The sequence below is a fragment of the Accipiter gentilis genome, chromosome 9, assembly GCF_929443795.1.
Source record: "Accipiter gentilis chromosome 9, bAccGen1.1, whole genome shotgun sequence".
NCBI classification, from domain to species: domain Eukaryota; kingdom Metazoa; phylum Chordata; class Aves; order Accipitriformes; family Accipitridae; genus Astur; species Astur gentilis.
Genome location: NC_064888.1, coordinates 41,709,039 through 41,735,500, shown reverse-complemented (window position 1 = coordinate 41,735,500; position 26,462 = coordinate 41,709,039). Strand labels below are relative to the sequence as shown.

Genomic DNA, 26,462 nt, shown 5'->3' with positions numbered 1-26,462 from the left:
CAGGAAGCAATAGAATTAATTTGAAAAATATAACTAGATCTACAGCATTTTACACTTAAATTCTACACACTATAATTGAATTATAGAAAAAATAAGTGCATTATAACAGGATAAAATGCCCAAAGCATTAAAAAAATCCCTATGCATATGGACACAGCACATTCCACATATTGAGAAAAACAACACCTAAAAGAAATTCTTTCTGTCATATCACATCTGAGCTCTGAATGTCTGGACAGCATCCAAAGCGTTCCTTACTTAATCTGACTATTTTTTAATTTAAAGAAAGAGAACAACAGACTTCACAAACAAGGACTCACCTGAAGAAAGGGCCATTATCATTCCCAGAAGGAGGAGCTAACAAGAACACCCTAACACAGCATCCAACTGCCCTTCCATAGAAACGTCTCTAACTCCATGGACTCAATAAAAAAGTCAACTTTTAACTCTGGTCTTAAAACTGCACAAACGTTAGATGCCTGAGATGATTAATTTTCTCCCTTTCTGCATTTAATACAGTAAACAGGAAGCCACCACCTTGAAGAGAAATGCACACTGCTATTACCCCTACACTGCAGACACTGATCTCTGAAAACGGTCTCCAAACCACACTAGCTACTGCACATTAATTGCAACTCTATGAAAAGGGGCAACATCACAACTTCATACATTCACTACTCCTGTCTCTCTTATCAACCCTTACTTACACATGGAAGTGCTGCACAGTCCAGCCCTGTTTACAAGTGTCTGTGCTGCAGAAAACACACCGTACGCTTTCAAAAATGTGCCATGTGGCTAGGAAGGATGAATCTTTGAAATACGCTTGTAAGAGGACAGTAGTAATTACATGTTATTAACTGTTCTTAAGAACACAAACCACACAGGTCCCAAACTGTTTACAAATTTAATGACTTACAGATCTAGACTTTTCAGTACAATGGAGTCAAGGGTTTTTTAAAAAAAATTATTAAAATTTCAGCATAATAGTTCTGCTAATATGTCTATAGTTTTTTAAAGAATATTTACAGAACTGTAATGAAAAATAAGACTTAAGCACATGAAAATTTAAGCAGAAAATAGCTTACAATTAAACTGGCAGTAAAGCAATATGGCTTCCTGACTGCTGTACTGACCAACAGAAAAAGGGGGATACTGTTACCAAAAGATTTATTTTTATGTTTGCAGATTTGCACAAGCACCCCACCATTTAGGAGCCACTACACATAGACAAATCTATTAAAACAGATATCTACGCTGTATCTGTAAACATGTTAAGAAATATATTTTGAGAATACCATAATTCATTGCTTTACAAAATCTGAGTGCAAATCAATTCACATTAAAACCCTGCAATTTCAATTACTGAATTGATTTAAAAACTGGTTGTGTGACTATTAAGACTATTTTCTCGGTTTGCACTTGTTCTTGATCTTGTCTTCCTGTCCGTTCCTCCAGCAGTCCGAGTAGACCTTACATCTTCTTTGCCAAGTTCTTCTTTAGTTTTGTTTCTTTTTCTTTTCTGTAGCGATCTATTTTCATCATTCTCTATTTGTACACAAAAAAAGTAACTGTAAATTTGTATCATAAATCAAACATTTTATACAAAAGCCAATCTTCAGTTACATTGTTTTTAAAGGAAATGTCCCTAATGACTACATTCCAAAGATTACATCTATGAATTCAACAAACCAGTTACAAACCCCATACTTCTGCATATCCAATATCCTTTAAGACAGATCCCTGAGGACTTACAGCTATTTCTGAAAGTAGGTTAACATTAATGAGAGCGCCAAAACCAATTAGCTACCATTTTAGCTAAAATTCCTTCTACTGATATGTAAAACTAAAACATATCCAACACCGAAGAAAAATCTTTCAAAAATGAATATATAGTAACCGTTTTATGGTCCAGATAAAGCTGGAAAGTCAGGCTTTTAACTGTAAAGAAAAGACTAGACATCTACATAAGTATCCAGATAGCACAGAAAAGTTAAGCTGCTCCAGGAGATAAGCATCAACCCAAGTACCAGACATACAAACTGTCACTAAAATCCACATGGGGAAAGATGACCTCCCCGGAAGAGAAACTATCCAGGCAGGTAGTAAAGCATCAGAAGAGATCAATCATTTGGCAAGTACATATAGCAGTATCTGGAAGCAGGAACCGGCAAGAGTGTAAAGGGAAACAAAAAGACAACTTAATAAACCAAGACAGATACATGGCAAAAGAGATATACACGTTATATGAGGATAAGCACGTGCAATAGAAAAGGGAAAGAGCCAAAGAGAAATGAAATGAAGGGCATGGTCAAATTACAAAAAGGTTTCTAACACAATTTGGCAGGAAACGTCTCAATATGTAGCTCAAAAGAGTCATTGTTATTTCCATTTGCACACATTTATTTGATAATATTTTTCTAATTGCATCATGGTAGTTCTTAAACTACATCACATCAAGCCGAAAATTCCAGGGAATATTTTAATGTCTGCAGCAAGAGTTCCACTGGCTTGGGGAAAGTAAAACAATAAAGGAAGAAATGGGAGACGCATGGAACTTCTGCTGTCTTTTTAGCTCAAATACAGCTTCAGGCCCTTCTAGCATCAACTTCAAAAAACAGCTGATGACTAGTAAAGGTTCTCCAAAACCTAGAGATATAGAAGCAGGAGCTTGCATGGTATTTAGGAGAAAACAAGATGAACAATGGTTGCTACAAACATGTGATTATCATGTTCTGTCATTACCACCTTCTTCTGCATGCAAGTAAGTCGCTGTATATACTCTAAACTACAATTTATAGTTATGGATTGAGAGAGAACGTATCATAGAAGAGCACGAAGACATTTCAATACCCCAACAGAGGAATAATACAGGTCACACCCCATAAAACCAATCCCTTCTACTTAGGAACACCATCTTGTTTATATAGGATAACAGAGACCCTATTTACTTAAGTCTGCTTGCTATATTAAAGATCTACTCTATCTACATTAGAGCATGGCAGCCCACAGTAATACTAGAACTTTGTACACATTATTGTTAATATCTATACATAACTTAGCTACACTTAGAATATAGAAAGCAAATTCGTGCCTCACCTGACTTTGATTTTTTGGATGCTAAGTCATCTGTTGGCAACTGGCATTTTCTTCTGCGAGAAGTGGAAGTTGTCTGTTGTATGGGGTTAACATCTTTTCCTTTTCCAGACTGATTACTTTTATCAGAACCAGTGGATATCAAACACACAATCTGAGTTTCCAAGGTGTTACCATTTTCTGGCAAGTCGCCATTTTTACGGAGGGAAGTAGAAGTAGCTGCCTCTGATTTGAATTCCACCTTTGTCATTCTGTTCCTCAACTGCCTTGTTTTTCCCTGGGATGAACTATTTTCTAGAGATGTATCTTCACCTTCTTTAAGAATCCTCTTTTGACCTCTATCTTTGGGCAAGTCAGATTTTTCCCTGAGAAAAGTAGACCTAGTTTCTTCAGATTTGGAAGAAACTGTTTTCTTTCTGCCTACTCTTGATGGATATTCTTTTGCAGATGGAGCTCCTTCCAAAAGTATACTCTGTTGTTCTTCAGGAGTTTCATTCTTACCATCTTCTGGCAAACCTTGAAGGGAGGTGGAACTAACAGCCAGTGAAGTGATTGTTTGTCTTGAGTTCCCTTTTGAAAGATCCATATTTTCTTGGGAAGTAGAATTTTCCAGAATCACTTTTTTTGCTTCCCTATAGTTATTCTTTTTACCACTTTCTTCTGATAAGCCCCGTTTTCCCTGAATAGAAGTAGAACTTGTGGCTTCTAACAAGAGGGCAATTTCTTTCCTTCTGCCTTTTCTCAGTTGATGTTCTTTTACAACAGAATCAAAACTTTCTAATGGAACATTTTGATCTTCTTTAGAAGCTTCTTCTCTACCATTATCTGCTGGCAAACCGCGTTTTCCTCTAAGAGAAATGTAATTAGTTGTGTGTGATGCCAGAATGGCTTCTTTCCTTCTGCCCCTTCCTAATGGCTTCTCTTTTGCACAGGACACTGTTTCCAAAGGCGTATTTTGTTCTTTGTTAGTACCCTCCTCTTTATCATCAGTTTCTGTCAAGCCACACTGGAGAGATGAACTTTTTGCCTGTGCTGCTAGATCAATCTTTTTCCTTTTGTCCCTTGCGGATGCATTCGCTTTTGCCTGCAAAGTCTTATTTCCCAAATCTTCTCTTACAGTAATCTTTTTATCATCACCTTCTAGCAACCCGTGTCTTTTTCTGATAGAAAGAGATCTAGATGCTTGTGATGCTGCAGCAACCTCTCGTCTTTTCCCTCGTCTCAGTGGAATGTCTTCTGTTGAAGAGGGAGCATCTTCCAAAGCTGAATCTTGCTCCTTTACAAAAGCCTCGTCTTTACTATGATCTGCAATTAATGTTTGTTTTTCCATAAAGGTAGAACAAGCTATCTGTGGAATGGAAACAACTTGCTTTCTTTTGCTTCTCCTTACTTGTGAAGAAGGATTTTCTGAAGTCTCATATTTACGAACTTTGTAAGTCACTCCTTTGTCATCCCCAGGTAAACTTTTTCCTCCAACTGCTTTGGAACTGGCTTCTTCAAGTTCAGAATTAACTTTTCTACCTTTACCTCTTCTACATGCCGTTCCAATTTTTTGTGCTTGATTCTCTTGTAGGATTTCAGTTTGCTCTGGTTGAAGTATTTTCTGTTCATTTCTTATCTGCTTTTGATTGCTATGAGCAAGATTGTCACTGTTTGCAGCAGGTATTGATGTGGCAGCTGGGTCGTTCTGCTCCTTCATGACTTGATATGTATTCTTGACGCAAACAGAGCCCAAAGAATCTTTGAGAGAAGATTCATCCATTTCTGTTTCTGACTTAAATTTGGGAGTAACTAGTTCTAGATTGTTTACACCTTTGGCAAATTCATCAGTCTTTTTCTCCAAAGAGTCTTTTTTGCCTCTCCTGTTTCTAGTTCTGTTTGTTTCCTGTACTGCACGTCTGTTTGCTTCCAAGTTCACAGCAGTAGGTAGCATTTCGTTTGCCTCTCCAGAGGGTGACTCTGCCTTTAATCTTTGAGATGCTTCTGTTGCATTTTCCTGAGCATTTTCTGTTTCATCTCCCTGAGATACTTTAGTCTCATTTTTGATGTGTGATTGTGTTTCAGTATCAGTTTCAGTTGAAGTTTCCTCAGTTTTCTGAATGTTTTGTATATTTTCAAGTGCCATGCCACAAGTGTCTGCTTTTACTTCAGTTAAGTGCTTTCTAGCACTTCTTAAAGACTTAACTCTTTTCTCTGTTACCTTTATTTCAAGTTTAGTTCCTTTTTCAGATTCTTCTGCTGTGGGAGTCTCAGTATCTTTGTCAAAAGTCTGTTCATCTCTTTGTATCATCTTTGTTGATAGGTCTTTACGAAGCTTCCTTGTCGTCCCATGAAGGTCCTCTGAAGAAGTGTGTTTAACTTGGTCATTTCTAGCTCTTCTTCCTCTTTTAGGTGGAATCAGTGGTTCTGCGTTCTCTACTGTTTTTACTTCTCTAGACCTTCTCCTAGGTGACAGCAGCATTTCTTCATTGTGTTCTACACGACCTTCATTAGACTTGTTTTCAGGTTTTTTTAAACCTGTTTGCAGTTGACAATTTTCATTTTGAATGCTACTAGATACACTTACTGTCTTTACGGCTGCATCATCTTCAGTTTCTAATACATCATTGATACCATACTCCTGCAAAGTCTGTTTCGTATTGGCAGGTTCTTCTTGTAGCACTGAAGAATCTTTGCCACAAGACTCAAGGTTCTCACTTGGATGTTTTAACTCCTTTGTTTCTCTCCTTTTACCTCTTCCTGGTCTTTGAGTAGCTCCACGTGGTTCCACAAACGAAGCAATTTCAACATTTTCCTGATCAGGGTGATTTGAAACAAATTCTTCTTGTATGCAACGGTTTGTTCTCCTTCCTTTTTCTTTGTTTTTAGCTACTGAAGTTGAAGTACTCATCTCTCCCACCTCCTCTTGGGTGCTCTTTTTTAACAGACTTTGCAATTCTTTTAAATTCAAACCCTCTTCACTCTGCTTTGCTGAAGCAGGATGTACCGTCTTCCTCAATCTGCCCCTTCTTAGTCTCCAAGTAGAATGGTCTTCACTAGGTGATTCTTTCTGCTGAGAATCTTCACCTTGTGCAATATTTCCTTTGTCTTCTAAAACAGGGTTTTTTTTTCCCCATTCAAAGTTTTAACATAGAAAAGAGCAAAAATAAAAGTTACACATTACTATGCCTGATCAAAGTATCTGAGAGTTTCAATTTTCCTAACAGAGTCATCTTGCTCAAACAAATCACACTTAATATTCTTAATTAAAAATAAATAAATGAATATTTTAACAAATTACTAGATAAAAGGCCAGCCTTCTGACCAAAGATGTTTGGTTTATTTGGTAGGTAGCATTTGTAGGTTTAAGGTCCGTTCTTGAAAGTCTTTGCAAAGAAATATAATTTTAAGTGCAGACCTTAACATCAAGTTTTTTTACACTGCTATGTCTGGAGATGCCAACATTATGACACCAACAAACTACTACACTGTTACTTCCACACCAGTAGGATTCCAGCACCTGGTGTTCATTAGGGATGACTGCACAAATTCCATAAGCTTTGCACATTTCGCACTGGATAATTTGGAATTTTTAAAACATATGTTGAAAATCCATAATAACATCTATTACCTTATATATTCATTATTCCTCTATAGTTAAAGTAAAAGTAATCGTACTTACCATATTTATGAGTGGAATTACTACAGTGAGATGCAGTATCTTCTTGCTTAGAATCCGTAACACTTACTGATCTGGCCTAAGGGAATAAACAATAATCAACAAACACATGTCTGACAGGACAAGAAATAATGGAGCAAACCTATAAAAAATTAATCTATAGTAATACTTGAAAAAAAGTCTTGTCAAATACTTTTCTCTAAAAATGAAATCAACTTAGTTTTATAACTGCACCCATATATGATATTAGCACATAAATATATTGAACTTAATACTTGCCATTGAAGCTAGTATAGCAGTTTTTAAAGTTAAAGATAATAAACAGTGCATAGTTAAAAAAAAAGTATTAATTAAAGTTGGCTGACAAGTGTCTAAATTTAGAGTCCTCAAAAGGAATTTGGGGTATGAAGCCAAATCATTTGAGTGTTTTGTAGTGTTTTACTGTAGTTCTACACTGATGAGCACTAAGTCCAGTGATACTCAGCATTTTACCTATGGATCAGGGAATGAACATAAAAATCAATACTAATAAAATTCACAAGTGACAAGACTGATGAAGCTGTGAATTATAAGGTCAGAATGGTAACCCAGAGCAACCTCAGTAACTACTTAGACAGGATTCCTTCAAGGAAAATACATATTAACACAGGCAAATGTACAGTGATATATATAGCTGTCTCTATAAAATAGACAGCCATTCAGGAAGCAATGAATGAAAGACTTGGGGGCATAGAGAGCAATCAACTGACCATATGGTAACATGTTTTGTCAAAAGCTCAACACTTTTGGATGTGCAAAGGAAGAGAGAGCTTAAAATTTAATCTATAGGGTATGAAGCAGCTGTACAAAACAAAAGAAAAAAACCCCAACCATGTGCCTGGCTTATGAAAAAGAAGGCTGAGATAAAATCTGACTATGGTTTGTAAGGAATTTAAAGGGTTCTTTAAATGGAACAGGAACAAATGACCAGAAAAAAACAAAAAATGTTCAGATTCAAATTTGTAATAAGCTATATCTTCTAGCAGGGGGCATTCACCTGGACAAAGCTGCCAACGAAAAAAAGATTGCCATCTTTACAGCTTTCAAATCAATAGAAGGTGCTTTTCTAGAAGGTATCTTTTCCTCCAGAGGTTATGGGCATGACAGATTTAAGTGCTTTAACATACAAGATATTACACTAAGAGGTCTAAGAATTCATTTCAACCACAGGCTTCAAAGTCTTAATACATACCTTCCAAAACTAAAGAAAGTATTTTACCTTAATGTCCTCTGGTATATCAAACATTTCCGTAACTCCAACATAGTCCACTTCAAAATCAGAACATTTCTGCCTGGGTTCTGCCATAAGCCTTTGCAGACCCACAAAATCATCGACTGGTTGATACTTTTCTCTTGGAGTCTTCACTAATCTACTAATACCAATCACATCTTCTATGGGTTCAACTTTTTCCTTTGGTGTCTTGAAAATACGGCTGACCCCAATCATGTCTTCTACTGGTTCATATTGCAGCTTTGGAGTTCTCTTGGTTAAAGTAACACCTGCTACATCTTTTATTGCTTCCCTTTTTTGTACTGGAGTCTTCAGCAATCTTTCAAAGGCAAATTCATCTGTAACAGGTTCCAACTCTTGCTGTGGGGTCCTCATGAGCTGCTTGATGCCCGATAGGACCTCAACTGGCTCTGGCTTCTGCTCTGGTGTCCTCATGAGCTGCTTGATGCCCGACAAAGCCTCTACGGGCTCCGGCTTCTGCTTCGGGGTCTTCATGAGCTGCTTGATGCCCAACAAAGCCTCTACGGGCTCCAGCTTCTGCTTCGGGGTCTTCATGAGCTGCTTGATGCCCGACAAAGCCTCTACGGGCTCCAGCTTCTGCTTCGGGGTCTTCATGAGCTGCTTGATGCCCGACAAAGCCTCTACGGGCTCCAGCTTCTGCTTCGGGGTCTTCATGAGCTGCTTGATGCCCGACAAAGCCTCTATGGGCTCCAGCTTCTGCTTCGGGGTCTTCATGAGCTGCTTGATGCCCGACAAAGCCTCTACGGGCTCCAGCTTCTGCTTCGGGGTCTTCATGAGCTGCTTGATGCCCGACAAAGCCTCTACGGGCTCCAGCTTCTGCTTCGGGGTCTTCATGAGCTGCTTGATGCCCGACAAAGCCTCTACGGGCTCCAGCTTCTGCTTCGGGGTCTTCATGAGCTGCTTGATGCCTGACAAAGCCTCTACTGGTTCTGACCTTTGCTCTGGGGTCCTTAAAAGCTGCTTGATGGCTGACACAACCTCAACTGGCTCCAACTTCTGCTTTGGAGTCCTCCTTTTTCTTCCTGATTTCACCAGAGACGCTTGTTTTTCTGGAATTATCGATAAACTGTCCACAATAATATTTTCTTCCAGCATAGCTTTTCTTTTTTCAGGAGTTTTTGTGCATATTGCATCAAACATAGACTTAAGAGACTCCTTCTCTCTCAGAAAGTGACAAATGCCTGGACTATCTCGTTTCTGTTCTGAAGCATCTGAACTATTTAACGGTGACACCATCATCTCTCCTGAAATAAGCAACAAATTTATGTAATTTGGAAAAAGAGTTAAGCAGAAAATCCAAGCATTCTAATTGCTGTATAACTAAGTAAAATGGATTCAAACAGACAGAGCCTTCTACAAACCAAAATCAAAAAAATCATTGACAACTGATTTGGTAATTAGCTTCTCAAGGTACAGCACACATTTAAAACACTGACTATAAAAAAAATCTGATTATTTTTTCTTATTTAATCTGATATAAAAATTAATGTTTTCTATTGTCCCTAAAACTTCTTGTGGTGCAAGAATTTTATTGCAATTTCCTTGTGTTTTGAAGCAATACATAAATCACTAATTTTCACATTCAAGAACATACATTTGACCTTCCCAACACCAGGGAAGAAAAAAATGACAAGATATTTTTGTAAAATTTATATCATAGAATATCTCAAGTTGGAAAAGACCCATAAGGATCATTAAGTCCAACTGCCTGCTTCTTGCAGAAAACTACCTAAAACTAAACCATATGACTAAGAGCTTCGTCCAGAGACCCCCTGCACTCTGACAGGCTTGGTGCCATGACTACTTCCCTGGGGAGACTGTTCCAGTGACCAACCATCCTCTCAGTGAAGAGCCTTTTCCTAATGTCCAACCTGAACTTCCCCTGACGCAGCCTCATTCCATTTTCTCGTGTCCTATCACTGGTCACCAGAGAGGACATTGGCACCTCCTCCTCCACTGCCCCCCTTGAGGAAGTCGTAGACTGCGATGAGTTCACCCCTCAGCCTTCTCTTCTCCAAGCTGAACAAACCAAGTGACCTCAGCTGCTCCTTATAAGTCTTGCCCTCGAGACCTTTCACCATCTTGGTCACCCTTCTCTGGACACTAATAGTTTGATATCCTTATAATGAAGCACCCAAAACTACACACAGTACTCGAGGCAGGGCCGCCTGTACAGTGTAGAGCGTGACAATCACCTCTCTCCCAATCAGCCAGTTATGCTGTGCTTGTTGCACCCAGGACACAGACAGCCCTTTTGGCTGCCAGGGTACGCTGTCGGCTCCTATTCAACTTGCCACCAACCCAAAGCCCCAGATCTCATTCCACAGGGTTTGCCCTCCAGCCTCTCGCCCCCCAGTTCGTATGTATAACCAGTATTATCCCATCCAGGTGGAGAATCTGGCACTTGCTCTTGTTAAATTTCATATATTTGGTGCTTGGTCAGCTCTCTTGTCTATCAAGATATCTCTCCAAGGGCCTCTCCACCCTCAAGGGAATCCACAGCTCCTCCTAGTTTAGTATCATAGGCAAACTTCCTTAATGCACATTTGATTCCTGCATCTAGATCATTTATAAAAACATTAAAGAGCACTGGCCCTAAAATTGAGCCCTGGGGCATCCCACTGGTGACTGGCCACCAGCCTGATATAACCCCATTTACTATGACTCGTTGAGCCTGACCCATCAGCCAACTGCTCAGCCAGAATATTATGGGTGTGTCTAGCTATGTGCTGGACATTTTATCCAGAAGGATACTGTGACAGCATCAAAAGCTTTACTAAAATCCCAAACCACCACATCTACTGACTTCCCTTGGTCAACTACATGGGTGACCCTGTCATAAAAGGAAATGAAGTTGGTTAAGGAGGACTTTCGCTTCATGAACCCATGCTGGCTATGACCAATGACTGCATTGTCTCTCAAGTGTTTTTCAGTAACTCCCAGAATAACCTTCTCCATAATTTTACCAGGCACTGAAGTGAGACTGACAGGCCTGTAATTAACAGGGTCTTCCTTCTTACCCATCTTGAAAACTGGGACAACATTTGCCAGCTTCCAGTCAACTGTGACCTCTCCAGATTCCCAAGACCATTGAAAAATAACAGAGAGGTCCTGCAATAACATCAGCCAGCTACACTCCAGTTTGCATGTGGCTTGTACTTGGAAAGACACTTTTCACAAATACTGCAGAGGCACTGACTTTTTGGAGTTCTTGGATTCTTTTGTGTCCTGCTCATTATACATAGCAGAAAAGGATAATCAAGAGGAAAGCTCGGGGAAAAGTGAAGTGAATTTCTCCAGCTGTTTAGTGCCAAGTATTTTCTTTTGCTATTTCCTAGCACAGTAAGCATGAGCGTTAGAGCAAGCATAAACATGCTGTTGCTCAATAGAAGCAGCCATCATTCCTTCCACTAGTAAAAAAGTACTGAAACAAAAGAAAGGTTATGGAAAAAACCCTGGTTGGAGCAATTCACAGAAGATTTTACAGGAAGTTGTATTTTCTTCCTGAAACAAAATTTACACCGAATTTATAATGCCAAAAAAGCTACTTCCAGAATAATATACTCAAGACCAAGCCTTGAATATTGAAAAGCTAGCCTTGCTTTGGTCCCTGGAAAAGTAGTGGAGCTGGTCCTCTTGAAACACACTTCTGGGCACAGGAAGAACAGAGTGATTGGGAACTGTCAGCATCAATTTATCAGAGGAAAAATCAGACCTGACCAATCCAATTACCTTCTCTGGTAAAAAGAACAGATTTGTGGATGAAAAGAGAGTAGTGGCTATTATTTAATGCAACTTTAACAAGGTTTTCTAATGTGACTTTAACAAGGTTTTCAACACTGTCTCCCACAATATTTTGGTATCCAAACAAGAACATCACAGGCTATATGAACGGGCACCCATTTGAATAAAAAATTGGTTGGATGATCAGGCTCAGAGAGTTGCAGTTAATGAGTCTCCACCCGACAGCCAGTAATGGGTAAGAGTACTGCAGGCTGGAGGAACAGGCTAACTCAAGGAGTCCCTTATCCTTAACTGCAACTATAATCTCAATCTTAAAACTACCACTCAGTTCATTTTAAAAGCATAACCCTCCTCTTCAAACTAGAAATAAAATATACATGTCTGCTGGTGTCAGTTTTTAATCAAGGCTTGTAGGATGTAGCAATAACTTGCCTTTGTAGTTCCTATCCTGTCAAGCCCTAATCATAAGATAGATGTTCAAGCCCTTCCAAATTCCTGGTCCAGCAGGATTAAAAAATAAACTATTGTTTTCAACCCATATTCCCTAAATTATGAAACTAAAGTATTCATGACATACAAAAGGATCGATGTGTATAGAATCTAAGATTAAGGGCTTGCCCACTGATTGAAGGAAAGCACTAAATAACAGGATAAATAACATCTGATAACAGACATCTTCAAATGAATGAAGATCACTCTACTAGTTCTCCGTTTCAAAGAAAACACTTTTTGCTGGATCCCCTTCTGAAGTTGTAACAAGGTTTGTTATACCTAAGCCTATCTTCCACAACATCTGAAATAAACCAAAATACGTTTCAACTATTATTATTACTATTTTAAATATTGGAGGATTTATTCTTGATTTTTCTTGGTGTTTCAGTAGATGTTCAGTTTCACTAAATTCTCAAAAAAACCAGAATTTTAATTTCAAGAATTCTGAGTTATACAGTGACATGATGACTGGTATGCAAGGTTATTAGTAAAAGATGCACAGCCATCTTAATACAAATATTCCTAACCTGAGACTTTGTAACAAAAAAACCCAAAAAACCAACCCCCAAAACCCCAAAATTTAAATAGATTTTTTTCTGCAAGATTACACAATAACCTCTCCCTCCCATGAAAGTTTGTCACTGGATTTAGATGTATCCACAGACAACTGATTAAGAAAGTGCCATGCTTCAGGCACAAGATTTGCCTGAAACAATACTTCAACATTTTGAAGTTTCATACCAAATAGAACAAATAAGAAAATAACAGCTACTCAAAAATTAACTGGAACTACAAAAATGTCTTTTAATACATGATAAAAATAAACGGTTCCTTTTATGGGTTGCCAGGTGCTTCATCTTAATACATCAAGTCTGCCTAGGCTGAGACTACTTCACTGTCTCAAGCAGCAGACACACCACTACACTGCTACCCCTAAATATACCTAAACATTCCCTTTCTTTCCAAATAACAAACATACCAGATTCTTCAGGAGTGTGCAATTCAGAAATTTCCACTGCAGTACATGTTGGTGTAAAATCAGTCTTCTGAACAGTGTCCAAAGAGAATGTTTTTCCACTCTTATTTTCCGGAGTTTGAAACATTTCAGTCATTCCTATAAATTATATTCAGAGATATAAGCATATGCTTTGACAAAAGAACTACACAGTTGGCAGAGTGAGCGACACACTTTAAAAACTTACCTGTGAAGCTTTCATCCATATTCATGTTTAGCTTCAAGATAGAATTTTTTACCACTTTAGGGACCCGTCCAGCCGTTCTGACTGTGGTGGAATAAGCTCTACCTACAACTATTGTAGCAGGTGACTCTGCATGACCTGTACTAACATGACCTTTTATTTTTCTTTCTGGAGTCTGCAGAGGGGAAAGAAAGGGAAAAAAAATTTAGTAAACAAAGATTCCTTATATATAAAATCTACATTTCTTACACACTGTTGCAAAGACATCAACACCCATTTAACATACTACAAAGCTCAGAAGATTCCAGCTTCTGTAGCAAAATACCTACAAGCTGTTTTGTGGTTGTGCAAAAACAACAAAAAGAAACATGAAAAAAGAAAAGTAATACCTTCAGTGATTGGGTTATTTTCTTTCGGGATCTTCCCTTTTGGACACTTTTTTTAACAGTCTTTGACTGTGGTCTCGCAACACCTAGTTTTACCACTTCTGCCCAAGATTTTGCAACTAGAAAGCAAAAGAGAAATAACCCCTTTAATTCTCAGATGTATAAACTGAAGTTCACAATTATTTCTTTACGATTCCAATGGATTTGCTGCAGAGAGGCATAGGAAAATGGTTGCTGTATCATCTGACAACACTTATACTAAAGTGGTCCATGCAACACTTTCACTTGGAAGACCCAATTTCAGCTGAAGTTTAACAAGTATCCAAGTACCCAGTATGGCTTTCCACAATAAAACAACAAAAAAAGCTTCATACAGTGTCAAATAGGTGTTAGACCCTAGAATTGAATGCTGACCCAATTCCACCCTTATTCTTTTTGTAAAGAAATAATTTTTCCCAATAGAAACTTGCCATGAGCCTTTCAGTCTCATTCATTGTTACACCTGAACTTTTCCCTGGTGGGACATGAGATTTAACATTAGAGAAATGGCTTCTAAGTGAAACATATCCACCTTTTCTTTTACCAACTTGCCAAGGAATTCTGTAGCCAGGAAATTATTTATTTATACTACTTACAGCATTTAGATCTACACAGACATTCCATAATTTTTTCTTACATGACCTCCTCCTTATAACATACTTTGAAAATTCCCAAAGGTTACCTTTATCACAGCATCATTCTGTACACAGCAGAAGAATCAGGGAATTAGAGCTGTGTAACAAATGAAGCTATAGTTGGTAGGACATCTGCCTCATTTACTTCAGAAATAGGCTATGTGAAGACAGGGATCATATAAAAGAAAAGTTTGGGTTTTTTAAACTAGAGATAAAAAGAGGAATGCCGTTCCTGAAGAAGAGGATATTATTATTCTTTTGTCAGAATTGCTACGCAAGTTGGAGAAACTCTGTAAATAAAAAGAACTTTCAAAAGCTGTCATTGCTAGGTTGTTCAGGATATGTAGAAAAATGCCAAGCAAGCAGTAAATTATCTGACAAAGCATTGGAAACACAAAGAGTTTTATTTTGGATACAAAGGAGACATCCAAAAGTGTTTGGAACTGTGGTGATCTTTCCATATTAAAGGAGAAACTGAAGCACTGATATTAAAAACCACTTACACATTACAGAGAGGTGGTGAAAAATAGTATGTCATTAATATTTGTGAAGTACTCTGCTGCTATTATAAAATGAATGGAACAACCAAAGCCACTGGAAAAAAAAAAAAAAAAAAAAAAAACCAAAAAAAACAACAAACCCCACTTATTTCACGAAAAGACTAATACCACTTTCAGCTGTATTAACCAGGAAGCACTGTGAAGCCCTGTGATCTTATCTCATCATGTAATAATAATAATGAGACCATCACTGGGACATCATATGTAGTATGTTGTTCAAACTTTTAAAATGACACTACAAAAAAATGGAGATAGTAAAGAGCAATAAAAATTCCTGGCTGAATGGTGGTGTTGGTGGGAAGCTTTAAATTTGATTTTAAAAGATTTTGAAAACAGATGACAAAGACATCCTATCTGTGAGTTTCTTCAAAGATAAAAATTTCAAGAACCAGAGCTCCCCTATCATAATGTTTCCAATGCTGTTGAAACTATTTCGAACCAGTGTTCAACATTCGAATTCAAATGTTCAACCTCAAAATATTCAAATTACCACCTAGTTATCATCCTAATTTTAATTATTATTAAATTATTTAATTAAATATTAAATTACTTAATTAAATTATTTTATTATTATTATTTTAACTGTCAACAGTTAAGTGCAGTCCACTCCATGGACAAAGGTTGTGAACTGTGTATAAAAAAAGGCACAAACAAAACAAACTGAAGCTAGACTGCTATAAAGTGCACATTTTCAAACCACAATTGATGTAATTGATACAATTTGATTTAGTTCAATATTACTTGAACTTGAAGGACTTGAAGGATCACTATTGCAACTAATCTTGCAAAGAGATCCTTAATTCTACCATTTTTCAACTTGTCAACATTAAGATTTGTGTTCTAAATACAGTTTATGATTTAGCGATTTGATTTATGAATACGATAGAATGTAACACTTTGCAATTCCCAGCTGTTTCCAACAAGTCCAACAACCATCAGAAGATATGCCAATCATGTGGCAGCCTCTGCATAACAAAATAATAGGCCTACTTCAGTTCTGTTCCTGTATGTTAAAGCATTAAAGTTAATATTAAAAATTAACTCCTGAAACAAACCTAGTAAATTGGCATTAGAGGCACCACTTCTTCTTTTTGCATTGATAACTGCTACAGCTCCACTTCTCCTCTTCATGGGAGTGACCTTCAAAGCAAGTTGTGCACTTCTTGTTAATTTGTCAGGTGTAGCTATTAAAAAGGTTTTATCATCTTGGTTAATGTGAGAGGTTTCAGGCGTTTGCACCTGGGCACCATTTTTCTCCTCGGTATTCATGTCTTCTGCAACAGCATCCTTCTCTTCTACAATTGGTAATGCTGTTGTAACATGAGAAACAGAGAAACGTCCTTTTGTGTACAGTGCTGGAGAGCTTAAAGTAAATTTAGGTGTTGCCTTCCCAGAGGCAGGGGACGAGGCAGCTGCGGATTTCTGGGCTGGTAAATTTTTTGGTGACATTTTTTCTTTCTCCAAATGTTCAGAAAGCTCCTGGTGGAAAAAAAATACATTAAGATAAAATGTTGCTGCGCGTAGCTGAACTACAAATGCTCATCTACATCTCTGACAAGTAAATACAATAGTATAAAATATCATCAGTTCATTTGAAAAAGCTTTAAATGTTATTCTCTGAAAACAAGCCTGTAACATTTTACATTTCAAAGCAGTCTCACAAGACATGCAAATTCAATTGAATAAATTAACTGAATTTATAATTCTACTTTATTCCAAAGTTTTGTTCACATCAAGTACACTAGTCACATTTTAACAAGTTTAAATCAACAGCAAATGTGTTCAAACTTCTAGCCAAACCACGTGGCAGTAGCTTGCACAGTCTACCAACATGCTACTGATTTGTTTTCTATTGTTTTTGGGAAACTGGAGCTTGTAGACACTGCTGCTAAGTACAAACATACAGAAATGTACTCCTGCATATGCAGGAGAATGAGCAATAGCATGCGAGGTAAACAAAAACAGACCTCCTGTATAAAGACAGGCAGATATAAAGGCTAAGATGAGCCCTTTCCTACAATGGAGAAGTTAAAAAAATGCTGATTAAAATTTGATTTTAAACACCCCTTTAATGTGCAATTATAATTTCACTTCCCAACATACATCTAACAACGTTTACTACTAATTTTTAATTAATTTTTAGAAGCCTTAGAATTTATAAATTCTGTTCAGATTAATTGTCTTAGCAACTTGGTTAGTCTTAACGTTTACCTGGACTGAAAAGTGCTTCAGGCCCTGAGCCTTTTTCAGAACAGCACGTGGTGAGTTTCCAAATGGTAAGCTTAGTCTGGCAGGAATAGCACCTTTTTTAAGGGGTGAGTTGGGAGGCAAGCTTTTATCAAAAAGTTCTGGACTTAGCTGACCACCAAAAGACACTCTCTTTCTTTTTCCTAAAGGCTGAAGTAACAAGTCACCACTTTTCCTCTTCTGAGATATCCTTTTTTTCTTGCCTAAAAAAACAACAAACAATTGGAAATATTTCTATATATCTAAGAATCCAAGTCAACCTTTTAACCAGCATAGAAAACAGTGTTTACTTGTGCATTTTAAAGTTGGAAATATATCAAAATGTAACTTACCTTAAAGAGAAATAGACTGAACTGAGGAAACTTTTATACATATTATTGTGGTCAAATATAACTACATGATAAATAACTTAGAACTAATACGTCAGCAATGGATTCTACTCTTTATGTAAGTGGAAAAATTATCATAAATATGCTACAAGAATTTCTCAAATACAAAAACAGTAAGGCAGGGGATTAAACATATTTACCTGATTCGTCTCCAGCCAACAGGCCAGAAATACTCATTTCTGAGACATCCTCATTGTCTTTGAGCACAGTAGCACTTCCAGAAGACCTTCTCTTTGCTGACAATCTACGAGGTCTTATAACGCTGGCATCTTCCAAATCTTGTTTCTGATGATACCCCTTTGTGGCCAACTCTTCTTTAGTTCCACTGTCTTTTCTGTTTGTAGGCTTATCGTGATGTTCTTGAACGGCATTTGCCTTCAATGCTTTTTCAGCTACCAGTCCAGAGGTCCTTGGTCTACCCCTTTTTCTTCCAGAGTCAGAATTCTGACCCACAGGAGATGCCAGTTGTGGTGTTAACTCTTCCGCAGCCAGTGTCTCTGAATGGACACTTTTGTTTGGTAATTCTTTACTTTGCCTGTTATTTCTCCTGGGACTCTTGGAATTAGAAAAAGAGGTAGGAGTTTCAGAATGTCCCTCTTTTGAGTTAACAAAGTTTGCCTGATCACCAATTTCTTTCAGCACTTCTTCTTCTACAGGTTTTCCTGGTGTATGTTGCTTAATATTTTGTCTTTGGTTTAAGCATTTATTTTCTTCCAAAGCCAGTTGTTTGAGGCTATCATTTCTGCACACTGAATCTTCCTTTTGAGTTTCAGCTGAAATTTCTGAAAAAGACTTATGTTGCACTGACACACGTCGTCGAATTGTTGGAGTATCAGTATTTACAGTATTCATTCTGCTAGTTTCTTTGGTAGGCGATATGAAATGAGACCGAGGACTCTTCCTTCTGGGCGCTGGTGTAGAAAGAACATATTTATCTCCTTCAGAAACATCTGTCATGTTAATTGTTTGTGCTAGTTTATCTACTGCTATTGCAGGGCTGTGTATTTCTATTTTATCTGCATAATCCAAGCATTCTATAGAACACTGCTTCAGTGGAAATGCTGCATTTCCATCATTCTCCTTACTGGGTTTGGTTGTAACTTCAGTACCTTTAGATTTGCCTGCTGTACTTAGTTCCTTATGATCCTGCAATTGACTTCTTGAACCAGTATCCCTTGACATCTCCTTTGAAACAGAAGTTTGAGGACTTCTGGTAAAACTCTTCTTGGTAGCACTTCCCATAGCTGAGATCTGGTTAAATTCCGAATTGATTACTTCTTGCTGTCTTGTTATTTTACATTCTTCAATATTTTCACTTCTGCCTATTTCTTTTTCTTTAGTCAGGCTTCCCAGATCATAAACACAACTTGACGATGAAATTCCAGCACTTGGTTCTAGCAAAACACTCTTACCATCTTCTTTTGCAGCTTGTTGAGGTATATTTCCCTCTTGCAGAGGTTTTTTCACTTTAAGCTCACGTTTCAGTTTTTCATAGAGTTTACTAAAGGGAGACATTTCATTTTGCTCGTTACTACATTGATGTATTCTGTGTGAAGATTTGGGTGTTTGTAGTTTGACGGGTAAAGCTTTGGAAATATCTTCCTCTGTACTTTGTTTATTTTCATTGGCATGTTTTTCTTCACACTCAGCATTATCTACAAAGTAAGCAAAGTAAAACAAAACAAAAAGTAATATAGATGCAGAGTTACTTAAAAATTGCAGAACTACAAATATGAGTTCCATAAATACAGCTAAAAATTCCTTCCTTTCCTCTCCCAACATGGTCAACCAGGGTCCAAGATACAGTACTGTAGATAAAACTCTGTTAACAATAACAGTTTCTCTCATTATAGAGGCATTAGTATCTAAACGTTTAACATAAAATTTATGTTGTAATCTGGAATTTATCCCGTATTCAGGTAAGGAACTTGGTAGTTCATGCTTTTGTTTTTCTGCAGAATCAATGGCTCATATACACCTTTTAGGGCTGCCACAAAACAAATCTATGAGTATAGAATTAAACAACTATTTAGATCAGCTTACCACAATTCAGTCTGTTTTTTGTCCTGCATTTACATAGGTGCTATATTGCTTGAACTGTGGCAATGCTTCTTTAGGGTAAAGCCAGACAATAAAGCAGAGCTGCGACTTCCCAGATGAGACATAGCAAGTGACTGCATGTGTGCTGCCATTCCACTGCAATCTGTAAACTGCATCCAAGGAAGCTTGAGGTAGCATGCTCCACTTTGCATTTTCCATGAGCAAGGGGTATATGCAAGCCAACAGAGTTCATCTGATAAGAGGTGCCTTTTTAAGCCAGAAGAAGCTGAGACCTTATGTACAACTATACATCTACAAAGTCTACTTCTCAACACTACTTTATGTCAGCACGAATGCCTGCAGGAACAAATGCTGATACATGTTGACTTTTCATAACTGTGATGGGAAATAATCCATGTAAAGATGAAGGTAGAGACTCTGACATAGAAGGAAAAGCCTGTCAATTACCTCCCAGGAAAGGGGAAAAGGAGTGAGGGGGCGGGGCGGGAAGAGAGACATGGGAAAGAACAGGAAATTAGCATCTTTCTATGAAAGCTTTTACACAACTGGAGACATCAGTATTTTTTTTACTGAGCTGACAAGTTGTTCCCTCAAAGTTCATAGAACAACAAAGCAAAGACTGTTGTATTGTAGGACAGTGTTGGGGAACTTATGACCCAAACGCTGTGAATACAGATGAGCTCACCACAACCCACTGAAATGGAACACTTTGAAACAGCCTGGGTTTTTTGCACTGGAACAAACACTTGTCACAAAAATCAAACCTGTCTGTAGATAAATAGCCTTAATGTAACAGCCTCATCTCTTCCCATGAGAGCAGCATTACTTAAGACAAGAAGGATGAGAAGGTGAAGTCCTGGCCTTTAACCAGCCTACGGTCTGTAACTACCCAGACTTAGTAGCTCTAAATGATTTTTACTGGGCTTACGTGAAACCGCTACTGTAAACTATTATTTCAACCAGCAAAATTAACCCTCCCCATATATCTCCAGAATTATACCTGTTTCAATTTCTTATTAGGTAAGAATACATGAGATAATGCAATATTTGCTCAAAGGGGACCTAGCTGTATTTTAGGTCAGCAGAGAGCTGCAAGTTAAATTTTAATCACAAAGGTAAATTTGGCATGTTGTACTCATTTGGTGCTGCTGAAAAGTAAAATGTAATAGGCAATCGTTTCACACATCAGTTTCAACTGACATTTGTACTGCATTTGCAAAGCTGGTGTACTGAATTCCCTTCCTTGCTATAAACTTCATAAACTGAATTTGCAAAAAGCAATATATACGGTTTCCATCAATTCGAGGCTAACTGTTACTGCACGTTTGTCAAGATGCAATTAAACTGATTTCTCTTGGCAGGACTTAGCTTTGGTAACTCACAGCATCCAAGTATGATGATAGTACACCGACATAGCAAGGTGTATTGTACTCAGATTGAAAAGCCTTAAAATACTTTTCTTTTGCTCTTTTCACCCTTGTTTTTCCTCTTGTGCTAAGATTAAATGCAGTTAAGGCAGAAGAAGAAAACAAAGCCCCCAAAAAACAGGTACCAACCTGAAGCATGAGGACTTTTAGATCCTGAAGTTTGTTTGCATAATAATTCCACTTCTGCCACCTGCTGAACATGAAGAACCTGTAAATTTGTACAATATTACAGCAGAGCAACAAATATTTTATAGTTTACCTTTCAACCATACATTGAAAAACACTAGATTTATAAAAGTATGTGCATTGTTGACTAAACAAGCTTAGAGGTATTCAAATTAAATCCTAGAATATTTCAAAATTTAAGAACATTGACCCATGCACATTTAAGGTCCTATATCACAAGAGCTTAAGCCTTGTTTTATCATTATAATTATTAGCTCTAAAAGCAGCTGTAGCATAAGAGTGCACATTGCAACTATAACATTTAAAAAAAAAAATAAATCTTTCAATAGACACAGTATGCCCCTTTAAGGGAGAAAACTTTGCTGAGAACAAAAAAAGAAACTAATAAAAATAAATTATTAAAAGATAGGCTTAGTCTGGTATTTATAATTCCAACAATATGTTAGTATACTAGCATATAGAACCACAGATTATTTTTGCGAAAAAGAATGCTCATTCTCTGGGGCAAACTTCCCCATTTAAAGTACATGGATATTCCAAGGCTCACAGTCTGCTTTTCCTGCATCCCATCCTCTCTTGTAAAAAGCTAAGGATTATTTTTTAAGAGATTACCTGTATTAGTAACATCATAGATTATTAACTATCTATTACCAGAAACTGACAAGTCTAAAATTAATAAATTATTAATTTTTTAGAAAGTATTTATCTGAAGGAGTTTACTTGTATCTTCAAACAGAAAGGTAGTCTATGGCTGAAAAATTATTCCTATTAAGAAAACACAAGAAAATAAAATACCATATCACTACTAATACCAATGTGCTTGTAATAAATAAGTGTATGGCCACAAAATTACCTGCAGTGTTTCATCTTTTGGAGATCTAGAACGCCTCTTTCTTGGAGTTGATTGGAGAGGATATTCAAATCTGGAAGAAATATTTAAAAAGACAACCATTTTCTGTCAAATAGCTGATGACTAAATTCCTGTTACTAAGATAAATGCCCTAGCAATAGTTGTCCACTCCCAACAATACACACATATCACTTTTATAGTCTTTAACTACATCAAAATACTTCTAAATTTTCCCCTAAAAATGACTACCCTTGAAACAAAATTAAAATCAACCTCTAGACAATTCTGTCTTTATTGGTTTAGCTTAATGTAATATAAAAGTGATTAAAAAAAAATCTTTAAGCAATCCTGCCTTCTGAAGGTCTATAAGACATTGTAAAGAAATATGAAATAAATCAATTAACTTCTGTTTCTGAAGATGGTAAAAGGACATTTTAATTTTTCCAATGTATGTACAGCCATCTTCTGTATCTTCATCCAGCAGTAAGAGCCTGTGTCCAGAAAGCTCTCTGAGTTTTTTACCTGCAGAACACATTCTAGGATCGAGGCACTAACAGTCTGTTCATTGGCACCTACCTGAAAGAACGATCAATAATAGTTAACACATCTCCATGCTTCAGAGGTACAGGTTGCTTAAAACAACTACCATTCAGCTGCGTAGGATTTACCGTACTTAAATTAGTCAATATTGCCTAAAAATAAAACAAACATTTCAGTAGCCTGATGAGATGCAAAGATGCAATGCATATGTTATTAAAATATGTATATCTTACCTCCTTGTTTTCATTTACTTCAATTTTACAATGTTCTTTTGAGACCTGAGGCAATTGGATACGAATATCACATTCTGTTCTCCTGCAGGTGAAAATACAATTTGAGTTTCAAGACACACAGAAGACAGAAGAATCTGACTGCTATAGAATTAGGTGATTTTCCAACTTTTCAGCTAATAATTGTACAGCAGCATGATGCTTTCTCACATTTAGTAACATGAAGAAAATGAACTACCTAAGTCTTTCAACTGTGGTGAAAAATAACAACAGCTCACACTTCTACATCAGAAAATCCATATCAGGAAAAACGTGTTAAAAACCCAAATTCTAAAAAAAGTAGTTCACAAGCTGAAAGAGATGTCTACAACAGATATCTGGTGGTTTGAGTTTACTTAGTTTCCTGACTTGCAAGTTGCTGAAGAGTTGTGGAATATTTTTAGAAAATATCAGCACGTGCTCTTAAGCTCGCTCTTGGGCATTTGTTACTGATCACTCTCAGAGACAGAGTAAGAGGTGGACGGACCTTTGGTCTCACCTGGATAGCCACTTCTACCTTCTTAAAAGTTGTTAGTAAGTGAAAGCTGTGTTTCTAAGCGTACAGATTTTTTCTTTCTGTTTTGTTGTTGTTTTTGTTTTTTTTTTTTGTTTTTTTTTTTTTTAAGCTAATCTGTAATGCTTTTAACATGCTGTAGGTCTTAGGCATCAAACATATGAGCTTCTGTTCATAGAAGTACAGGACACCTCTCACTGATAGAGCTGGCAGAAATTAACGATTGTACCTGTAATTATCATCTGTCTGGGCAGCTCTGCTGAAGCCAAAGAACAGTATTATTGACACTAGAGTGCTTCCCATAGACTTTCATTATGGAATTTGATTCCAGATTGAATAATTACAGTTATTTAAGATATCTATCAGTCAGTAAAGTACTGAACAGACCTAGTTTAAGAGAAGTAAGAACATCTTATTTGAAGCCTATTTATAGTAAGATCATCTAGTTAAGTCTTCACATATACCATCCAGGTATATTAATTTTATCTTTTAATGTAAAATAGCAGGATCAAACTCAAAACCCACTATCACTCAACTGTGTGAGCTGAAGTAAGTTTCAAGATTGGAGGAGGAGGTGTAAGTTCTTTACTAATTTTTAATATTAATTCTAGATATTGGCTGACATATTCCTGAGGTTTTGGAGAACCACAAAAAAAATTTAAAAAAATCACCAAACCAAAACCCAAACCAGAGAGCACTGAGGTAATGAAGATGGTCAAGTACAAGCCATGTACCTTACTTCTCTTCCCTAGCCAATTATCTGGAAACTGCCTCTGCATAAAAGAATACCATCACTTGCTTGTCAGCTGTGTATTACTTTTAATCCCTCCCCCAGATTTCCTTTGGCCAGAAACTTTAAAAAAAAAAATAAAAAAAATAAGTAGTTCTAGCAAGGAAAGGACAAAAATTAAGTTCAGCTTTCTAGTCTTACAAATAACCTTAGACCAATATCATCCCCTGTAGATCATTCACAAATAAACAAACATTTATTTTTGCAAATAAGTATTAAAAGACATAATCTGCAGGAAAAATATCACTAATATTATTTTGATGTATGCAAGTACTCAACTAATTCTCACCTTCCAAATAAACAAGAACTTGCAGTGAGTGGAAAACTAATTCCATCAGTCCCATTCCGTTTAATTACAACAATATTCCCAAAAAGTGGCATCTTGAAATATAGGGAATCTTACCTATAAAAGAATGCCAAAATTACTCATCCAAATAATGCTTTACATATTTAAGAAAGTAAATCAATGTAATTACTTTTTTACTTCTGTTCAAGAGACAATTTCCGATGTTCAGCAGAAGAATCTCAGTGCCATTTACATGTGCTTGACTGTGTCGAAAACTGGGAACTATCTACCATGAGCAACCACTGTAATCGCACACAGGAAGCTGAAGGCACTGTGTGTTTGGAGAAACTGATGCTTACACAGGTTCGCAAGAGCAGTCATCACATGTTCATGTAAACTTGGTTATACAACTTTTACCTATGGAATAGGTATTTGCTACCCATCAGAACCTTTGCAAAGATTCAGGGGCAACACATATTTCATCCCATAAGCAACTTAAAGCTATTTTCATATAAACAGTTACCTCTCCTCACCTAAATCTAGGTATTACACATTCTCTTCCCACGTGGAAATTCTTAGACTTGATTCTAAGAGTAAACAGAGACCAACTGACTACGGTTGTAATCTCCTGAACAAGGAGGAAATGGTGGCATTTCCAGGAAGAAGCACTCCCAGGAAGACAGCTGAAAAGAAGGCTGAAAGTTTAGCGGTTGCTAGGATCTCCTGATAGGCTGCTGATACAGCTGAGAGGTGGCAAGTGCATCCGTGCGTGCACGTAGTGAGAAAGGAGAAGGAACGTTCAACTTGAAAAAAAAAAAAGAAACCAACAAAAAACCCCAACAAAACCCAAACCCATAGCGTTTGCACAACCAGATACGCTATTCCTTTCATGTACAAATAGGAGTGTGCCACGAAGTACAAGCAAACCTCAAAAAAACATATATGAAATGCACTATCAAATATTACACATTCGGAAGTAGCAAGCAAAAAAACAAGGGAACTAAATGTAGCTAAGGACGATCCCTCTAAACTCTTTTGCTAGATTTCAAACTTATTCAAAAAACAAAACAAAGCACACCCTAGGACAAATTTGACAGTACCCTTAAGAAAAGCCTTTACCTGCACGTTACAGAAAACTGCAGTCTTCAGTTTTCCTTACCCAAAGTGCCTGTCCGCAGTTCCCACCGACTCCTACGAGCGAAAAACGCCGCACAAGCCGCGGAAACCGAAGTTTACACCACCTTTACGAGCCCAGGCTCCCTGCGGCCCCCTCTGCGAGCCAGGAGGCCCACAGCCACCGCCGCGGCCGGGGCTGGTGCGTCCCGGCTCCCGCTGACAGGACGGTTCGACTGCCGGGCAGGAGACATCCACCGAGGACAGCAACACGGCCCACCCCCTCCCCGCGGCGTCCGGAGCCCCAAAACCGAGTCCTCCCGGCCCGATCCTCCCCTCCCCTCACCTCCAGGACTGCCTTTCCTTCCCATGAAGTCGCCTTCGCCCACCGTCGCGCTCCACAGCCCCAAGACCAGCGGTGTCCCGGACGCCTTCTACCCTCCAGCGGAGCCCTCGCAGACCCGCTGAGGGGCCGATGAGGCGGTTGAGGAGCCCCCCCCCTTCCCTCCCTCCTGTCAGTGCGCGGCGCGGACTGAGTCTTCCCGCCAGCGGCCGCCGTGACAGAACCCTCGCACCCCCGGCCGTATCCCTCCGCCTCGTCAAAACGGAGGACGGTTACCGTGCAGTCGGCCCCGGTACCGCCCGCCACCCTCACCCGCTGACAGCCGCCACGGCTGAGGGGACACACGGAGC

General features: G+C 37.9%; 1 protein-coding gene across 1 annotated transcript; it reads right to left on the bottom strand.

Moving 5' to 3' along the window:
• Window positions 1–1,012: 1,012 nt before the first annotated feature.
• MKI67 (marker of proliferation Ki-67) lies at window positions 1,013–26,187 on the bottom strand. Its single transcript, XM_049810888.1, has 16 exons — window positions 26,116–26,187; window positions 24,660–24,773; window positions 23,031–23,112; window positions 22,834–22,949; window positions 22,261–22,330; window positions 21,351–21,429; window positions 17,874–19,388; window positions 17,309–17,547; window positions 16,153–16,576; window positions 13,867–13,982; window positions 13,481–13,652; window positions 13,258–13,392; window positions 8,010–9,286; window positions 6,755–6,830; window positions 3,097–6,183; window positions 1,013–1,545 (listed from the first exon to the last, which is right to left on the bottom strand). Exons 2-16 carry the CDS (start codon window positions 24,749–24,751, stop codon window positions 1,373–1,375), a joined length of 7,653 nt encoding a protein of 2,550 aa, XP_049666845.1. The 5' UTR covers window positions 24,752–24,773; window positions 26,116–26,187; the 3' UTR covers window positions 1,013–1,372.
• Window positions 26,188–26,462: the final 275 nt, after the last annotated feature.